This window comes from Ceratina calcarata, unplaced genomic scaffold (genome assembly GCF_001652005.2).
Source record: "Ceratina calcarata isolate Rehan_Ccalc_2016 unplaced genomic scaffold, ASM165200v1 scaffold554.2, whole genome shotgun sequence".
In the NCBI taxonomy this organism is placed as follows: Eukaryota; Metazoa; Arthropoda; class Insecta; order Hymenoptera; family Apidae; genus Ceratina; species Ceratina calcarata.
Window position 1 is genome coordinate 1,104,856 of NW_017176727.1, and position 8,007 is coordinate 1,112,862.

Here is an 8,007-nt window from a genome sequence, read left to right on the forward strand (position 1 = left end):
TAAGTAATAAGAGGCCATGAGTAACGGGTAATGCGCGTTACAGCGGTCAAAGCTGAACACTAATGGGACTGCATTAGATCGGTTTCGTCCGGAAACGCCACTTGCCAATCATCTCGACTATTCCTGCTCGCATCACCGTCTTCGCTCTTCCCGATCCCTTTCTTACTCATCCCTTTTTCGCTGCTCGTCCTTTTCATCTAACGTACGATGGAATTCCCTTTGATGTCTTACCGATAAAAATTTTGTTTCGAGTTGTGGTCGTTAGGCTGTAAAGGGCCCATAGAGAGAAAGAGAATGAGAGAGCTGATAGGTTTGTTCGCCGATGTGATCGGATCAGCTTTGTTTGCTTGAAAATAGATTCAACCAGCCAATAGCGTGGCAGCGACGGTTTCCATTGTGTTAAACGTGTAGTACGAAGCAAAGGTTTGATCCATGATTGATCGAAGATGTATGCTTGTCAGATTTTCGCAATGACAATTTTTCATGCGAAACACATCGAGGTTTGGTAGATATTCGCAAGAGGCTTCGCTTTCTATTTGCTGCTATTCACTAGCCTCGTTCGGAGATCAAACCTCTTCCGATCAACCACTTGAATTCCGTTTTATCTGGTATGAAGGGGATTTTGGGAATCGGTCTAAATGTCCGTTCATCCGTTCACTCGATACCTAGTCAGAACTACCCACGGATTTTCAGAGGTCCTCGCCCTGTTTCCATGCCCGACGCTTAATTTCGCAAACTCTTTGAATTTAGTACTGCGTGACGAGGCAAGTGACGCTTTATTTTTTCATCGGGAAATTACTTTCCACTTTAAAGATTTTACTCTGAATTCTTCAAAGGTCATCGTCCGTTGCAAAGTTATAGGGAAACGAATTTAATCGTGCTTCATCGTTCTCATCGGACAATCAATCCCCAACGGAGCGAGGCAGTCAGCCTCGTCGCCGGCATCGAGGATTCGCTGAAACCTCTCTGATAATCCTTTAATCGAGGGAAAACGCTTTGAGGATTAAAGCGATCTCGTCTAATCGCATTTCAGCTTAGCGCCAATAACGATCGAGATGCGTGCTTTTTATCGGAGAGATTTCGATGAAAGCATAGCCCGTTATCAGGAACAGGTTGTGCGGCACGCATCCTCCCCCGTTTTGCCAGAGCAAATCTTGCCGCCCCCCATCCCTGGCCTTGTCCGACCGGTCGACTGCGACACCGACTGAATACTAATCGCAATGCTGCGGTCTACCCAAAGTCGGATCGATACCATTCCGCGTTCTACAACCCTGATACATACACGACGGAACTCAACTACGATTGAAGCTTTTTGTCGTTAGATATTCATGCTCCTCGCGAGCTACTCGCGCCGCCAGGCTTTTTTGCAATATTTATGAGGTCTACCTGCTACGCATGAACGAATAGGGGAGGTGCCGATCGTGTGCACGCCGCGCCGCGCCGCTTTTCGCATATATTTCACGCTGGATCTGAAACAATGCACCCTTTTTAGCTCGATGGCCTCTCAAGCAAGCTCCTTCAGATATGGTAGCTTTACCTTCCTCGGATCCTCTCGGATGCTTTATCACAGACTCGAGGCAATTTGTATAAGGAAGTCTGTTTATAGTGGACTGTTCTACAAGATGGTATAAAATATAGAGTACAAGCGTTTTCATTTTTTACGGTCTCATTGTTGATACTTAGATCTGTCATTACCTTGCATCTATTCAACATTCTCTCCAAGATTTGTTGTATTTTCGTTTGAGCTCGGATCACGCAGGGTTTATCTAATCTCTTCAAGCAACGCGTTACACTCACAGAGAAAGCTTCCAGTTGGTCCGAATCGGTGTCACTAGCATTTTCGCTGGATGATATGCCGTGCAATTCGCAGATTGTATGTTTATGAGATTCTTCCTATTTCAATGACGAGTATTAAATATGTATCCTCATAACACGGAGATTATACGAGGGGTACATGCAATTAACCCTCCCCTTCATGAATTAATCTCTAGAGACAGAGTAATCATCCCTATTTTAACACATATCTCGCGTGAATTCAGGTGTCTCGAAATAGCAGCTGACCAAATCATAACCGGAAGGGTTAATTTGTGATGTTGTATCATTGATCAACCTGTCTCATCCCCATCGACGCGTCCCTGGTCGTGTCCCCATGGTGTCGCGAGCTGTTTTCGTAGCGGGCACTCGACCTACTGGTGCACATCGAACAACGAAGAGGAAATCTGTTCAGCTGTTTCCTCGCCTCGGTAATCCTGCTGCAGGAATGAGGACAAGTTCGAGGGCGAGCTTTGACCTCCGGTAAAGAAACGACAGGGGAACTGTTCGAATTTAGGGTAGCGAGAGGTCGCGGTGCATTCGGCGGTAAAATATTTTCTGCCCGGCTGTTCGTGTTCGATGCTGGCAAACCGATGTTCGAATCAGATTTTCGTATTTCCCGTATCTCGACGAAGGTTTGGTTGATGTTCTATGAAAATTGAATCATTTTTTCAATTGTTAATTTCTTATAATTACAACACGTGATCTATTATTCTGAATATCATCTTGGGCAGGCTATCCCGGTTATTCGCATAAGAAGAATATAATTAAAAAGTCCTGGTGCCTTAGTTTCGTTTATGTCAGACTATTGGTAGTGTAATTGTAATCGGGAAACGAAAAACTTGTCATGGCGAAACATCACGATCCGGAGTGCGCCATGGCGGTAACGAGAAACTACAACGAAGTTATTGGCAAAACCGTCGAGTACTGTCGCGTCGCGTCGTTCATGCTAATGGCGTAACGAGTTGGTTTATCGATACGAACGTGCAGTTCGACCGCTTCGTCGTAATCCAGGTACGGATAGAGAAATCGATGCAAGTCGTAGAAACAAGGCAGCGAGATTTCGCAGCGACGACCGAGCGACTCGGCTTCCAGCAGGGTTTTCAACTCGTTCACGTACAATCGTCGCATCTCGCGAATCTTTAGGACGATCTCGACCAAAGTCACTTTAGGCAAATCCATTGCGCGATGAATGCGAGCGTACGCGCGATGTCTGCGCTCGCTGTTCAGATAATTCGGCGTGTCCTTTTTCCACAGACAGGGCGACTTTCTGTATAGGGACGCCAGCTTCCGGAAGTAACAGTTCATCCATCTCTCGTCCTCTACGATTCTACGCGACGACGATAGCTTTCTGGTGGAACGCTCGCTCATTGTGTATTCGAATTTCCGGCCTGTGCGCTTATCATAGCTTTTGGGGTCAATGAAAACGAGATCGTCGATAGATTCATCCCTTTGGGACGCATCGTTGACGCGATTGGAATTTTGGTTAGACAGATTGAGGATGAAGGTTGTGAACCCTGAAGGTTATTTTAAGAAATTTTATTCAGCATCGTATTAGCGGAGATTACACGACGAAACACACTCACCTGCACATGTATCAGTGATCAGTTTGACGTCATTTCGCAGTCTTCTTGAGACGCTGTTCGTTAGAATTAGATTATGCGCGCTGCGCGCAATTTTAGGCTACGCTTACATCTGAGTTTATCCATTGTTTTTATTTGCATTGTACATTTTGATCGATGAGATCGAAGCGGCCGTGAATGCGAATGAACGATAGACAGAATGACGTATTAAATGGAACTTTAACTTTAATTATTTATTGTACCATTCTTTGAAAATAAATATTTTTACTGTTAACACCTTGTTACAGGTATACTCGCTGGTTTCTCAGACATACAAACAGTTTTTCTAGCGTGTATCTTTACGCTGCTGCCGTTGATCGTCACGGTGGGAATCGCCTTCGGCATCAGGTGAGGAGAATATAGTTGGCTCGCAACGTATGCCCAGAAAACTACTGCAAACTTTTATCTCTACCTCTTTTCCTTAGAAACACTTACCTATCTTTTCAACGGAGCTTCAACTTACCTATTTTTACTTCACTCAAGCAGTTGTATTTTAATCTAAGGAGTGGGGAAAAAGGAACAAATAATTTTCTGCGCGCTTCGTGTATTTTCTTTTATTATTTACAATCTGCGTACTCTTCACTTTCGGCGAAGTTGGCGCTTGAAAAATATTGTATGGTATTTGAATTGAGAGTACCCCGTTGGAGGCAGGTGGCGCGTGCCACATTTTCACTCTCGCGCTCCACTTTTGGAGGACGCACCTGCAGAAAGAATATCGCGCGTTCCTGTACCGTTCCTCGATCTCTAAGCTCGCGATGATGCGCGTGCACGCTTGGACAGAAAACGAGATCCGCATCTAACAGCGAGAAGAGCAGACATGGGAAACCGTTAAGTCAGCGAATAAGTTAACGGTACATGCGACAGTCGCGTTATAACCGGGAACAAGACGACACTGCTCGCGGCTGTCTCGCGAAAGCGAAAGCACCTGACATTGATTAATGGGGCAATTAAAGACAAAGTCGGTGCGCGTCGTAATACGTCGTACACGCGACTCGATCACCGTCGAATCCGACTATAGTATCGATAAAGCCGTAACATCCATCGCTGCACCGGAAATTCGCGAACCTGATCGATTGTTGCCTCGGCTCGTCGCGCAATCCCTAATCCCTGGCAATGCATCGACACCCAAACCCGCGAGACCCTTGCATCTCATCCTCCGTGTCAACAGTAACGAGAGACCGAGATTAACAAGGGGAGGTCGTTTCTATTGCGAAAACATAAACCATGATGATAGGATTATTCGACTTGCCGAGAAATTGAATTTTCAACGACCTTTTTCAATGTTACAAGTGGTAGAATTATTTATCCGTTACGTTCGCCGGGGAATCAGTCCGTGAGAAATGGATATGGAATGTAAATTTCCGCAGATCCCTTGATCCGAAAAAATTAACTCTAGCCTAAGTCGCTGGACCGTTAATGCCGACCTTACAATAAAAACCGATTTCACGGATCTGTTGGCCGGACCCGCACGTCGCGGCGAGTCGGAAACTCGCAAATTTACACTGTAGCCGAGTAATCCTGCGTTATTGCTGAAATTGTGGGAGAGAAAAGGGGATTATGTCGGGTCCATTCACGAAAATGGGAACAATTTATTTGATAGTCGTTCAACTACTAGCGCAGGTGCGTTCAAATTATTTTCAAAGCTTATGTAGCGTTTTTTGTTCGCTTACTTTACAATTGTACGGTACTGCATATATTTGAACATACGATTTCCTGTCAAGATAACATTAACACTGGCACTGAGCGTACATGCGAAGTCAACCGATGAATAGAAGTAACCACCTATTAAAATGATTGTGCAATGCTGATTCATTAAGGACTGTGATATTCGCTCGAAAGGAACGCGATTCATTTTTAATTATTGCAATTTGCCCATTTTAATTATTTCATTGTTCCGCGAGTTCAAAGCTCTGCGGCGAAGAATTATCCTTTGCGGCTTGGAAAGTTCTTTCTCCTTTTTCGCCACGCAAATGAATAAACCAAGCCGAGGCAATTGAAATTTCTTTTCTAAATACTACCTGCATAATAGACAGATCAAGAAAGCTCTTTTTAAAGCTCACGGAAACGTAACTTCGAACTCGAGCACAGTCAAAGGTTCTTTCTTAATGAATGAAACATGAATAACATAGTTAACCGCGACTGGAGAGGAGAGCGAACGTTCTCAGAGAGGGACCGGTTTTGTTCTGTTCCGCAGGCACGTGTGGAGGAAATATCGAAACAGACGAGACAGCTCGAGTGGATTGCCCTGGTACAGAAGCATCTACTCTCGAGACAATACCGCTGAATCCTTGCATCATCGACCTCACTCGGGAAGCACGACCATTCAGTCTGCCACGAGGATTCTCTCTGCCCAGGACGTGAGTATATGACGTTCCCGTTATGTATGCACGTACTACCTATCTACCTGCCTGAAAGTACTTAGTTTAGAGCCGTGTACAGAAATTTACTCGCGAGACTAGAACGCGACGTAATTTTCAAGGGACGTTCTTCAGGGTTTAGGTCAGTCGGCACGTGACTGGCCGAGACGTGTCCCTGACGTGTTCGGAAATCGATTTCCCGTCGATAATTCGGTGGCGCGCGATGCTAATTTTGACGAGGCTCGTGAATAAATAAAACGCTTGGCCCGCTCGAAAATCGAGCCACGTTCCTCGAGCGTGGCAACGAAATTCTCGCGCTCCAGTTGCTCCGGATCTCGGTTCAACCTGCCTCCCGTCAACCTGACTTTCGTTTCGTTCCATCTCTTACAGAATTTCAATAGCATCTCGCATTAGCTATAACTTGCAATTTGTGCACACGAGTTTTCAGTTAATCTCGTGAAAAGATTACCGAGAACTCTTTTCAATATCTGTGAATCTCGCCGATTCACATATTATTTTCAGAGAGGACATAACTATATGTATAGGAAGGAATGTACGCGCGACTCTGCCAAATGCTCCAGTCGAGTGGAGGGTGGTCGGATTATAGGTGATGTGAACGAATGAAAGGAAAAAAGGATAATAAATACCTCCTCCCCGAATCGGTTGTCCGATGGATGGACGGAACACACAACCGTGGCGGCACAACAATGCACTCGTACACTGTTTTTCCATTATACAGCGTCAACACCAAGGCTAGAAAATTTTTTTTCTTTGTTTGCATGGAAACGATATCGAGAATCCGTGAATTTTTACCAACGCGGACTCTCATTTTTCGCTCCGACTCTTCCATTAATCAGCAGACGAAAAAAGGGATCGGAAAACCGTTTCGCACGGTTAGGCGGAATCCCATCCAGTTTGTGTCCATTATATCCCGGATTAAACGTATGGGAAAGTTAGCAGAGAAGGGTAAGCGACGCGATTATGCTCAAAGTTTGCACGGCCACGCAATTATCCACGATTTAGCCTGTGGTGGTATCTCTAAGAAAACACTCGCACTCGGCGAAACCATTGGTTTCTGACCAAAGTAAATTCTTCTTAAATATCTTGATTCTTTACCCTAGTCATTTACATTCCAACGTGAGTTACGATGTTCTAAGTAAACTTTTGATAAAATCTATTTCAGAAGATACTGCTGCTTTATGCAGAAATTCATTGCTTAAATATAAACAAAAATTTAATGGTTTAAATCAGATGAAAGACTCAATGTCGAAGTTCACGAGTTTTATTGAAAAAATCGACAATAAGTTATATGTAATATCCGTGAAAACTAAAACACAGCGGCGCGGGCGTGGTGAAAATTTAAAAGGGTCTGTCGACAAGGACGATCGAAAAGTTGTATAGGGAGCACAGCAGAGAGGAGAGGAACGCGCCAGCATCTATCTGCAGCTGACACGACCCCTGTTTGTTCAGAATGAGGCAAGTTTCGTATTGAACATCGATCAAGCGTACTAAAAGCGACAGCCGATCGAAACTGAAATCTACAAAGCTACTACGTTAGCTACATACTGTCCATGTTATCGGGTGATGTTGCGCTTCGCCGTGGGTCGACTTTTTAACATTGTTTCTAGGGATCTGGATGCAATTGCTTTGCGGCTGCTGGAAACGTTCTGCATCGACTTTGGGACACACACCGGCACAATGTAGGTTAAATGACTCGCAGGCACACATGGTTCGCGCGTCGCTGAACACCCGGTGCAGCTCGACTTTACGACCAACCGTCCCCTTTACGATGACTTTTCATGCCCGCGACGCCTCCGCTTATCCTCTTTCACGATCTCGAGCATTCATGACTTCGCTCTGGATGTTCCGTCTGCGAATTCCTTCCTCCCTGACACGATTCGTTTCGTCAAAGCATGCATTCAAAATCGGGTTCGTTTACGAATTCAACAGGGATTAGGGGTAGGACGGGGTTGGGAACGTTGCTACTACGATGTTCCTCTGGGACGTTAATTCTGTGGCTAGCGCGTTTTCTTTTCTTCATGGACTAAAACCTAAGTGTCAATTACGAGATAAATAAAACAGGTAATTAGAACGCTTGGACGTATTATGCATTTCTGCAATCGGAATAGGAACACACGATAGTATTTTTTAAATGACACTCGAAACGTCAACTCTTTACTAGAGAGAACTTCACCTTTAAGGATGTATTGGCTATA

The 8,007-nt window shown here is 44.8% G+C and overlaps 2 protein-coding genes across 2 annotated transcripts in view; one reads left to right on the forward strand and one right to left on the reverse strand.

Moving 5' to 3' along the window:
- The window catches only part of LOC108629157 (uncharacterized), a 64,714-nt gene that overhangs the window by 14,732 nt on the left and 41,975 nt on the right, over positions 1 to 8,007 (forward strand). Inside the window, exons 3-4 of the mRNA XM_018031629.2 lie at positions 3,683 to 3,782; positions 5,629 to 5,791. Of these exons, the coding sequence (XP_017887118.1) occupies positions 3,683 to 3,782; positions 5,629 to 5,791 (263 nt within the window). The remainder of the gene's footprint in view (positions 1 to 3,682; positions 3,783 to 5,628; positions 5,792 to 8,007) is intronic.
- LOC113464826 (uncharacterized) lies at positions 6 to 3,676 on the reverse strand. The gene is made up of 3 exons (XM_026817076.1): positions 2,797 to 3,676; positions 2,111 to 2,461; positions 6 to 1,893 (listed from the first exon to the last, which is right to left on the reverse strand). The coding sequence occupies exons 1-3, from the start codon at positions 3,181 to 3,183 to the stop codon at positions 1,534 to 1,536; spliced, it is 1,098 nt and encodes a 365-aa protein (XP_026672877.1). The 5' UTR covers positions 3,184 to 3,676; the 3' UTR covers positions 6 to 1,533.

Excerpts from the sequence above, each read along its gene's own strand:
- LOC113464826 (XM_026817076.1), bottom strand. The coding sequence starts at position 3,183 with ATGAGCGAGCGTTCCACCAGAAAGCTATCGTCGTCGCGTAGAATCGTA. Across the intron at positions 2,462-2,796 it reads ACGAAGCGGTCGAACTGCAC|AACATCAACCAAACCTTCGT; the intron begins GTTCGTATCGAT and ends CAATTTTCATAG. Across the intron at positions 1,894-2,110 it reads CGTCGATGGGGATGAGACAG|GAAGAATCTCATAAACATAC; the intron begins GTTGATCAATGA and ends TCATTGAAATAG.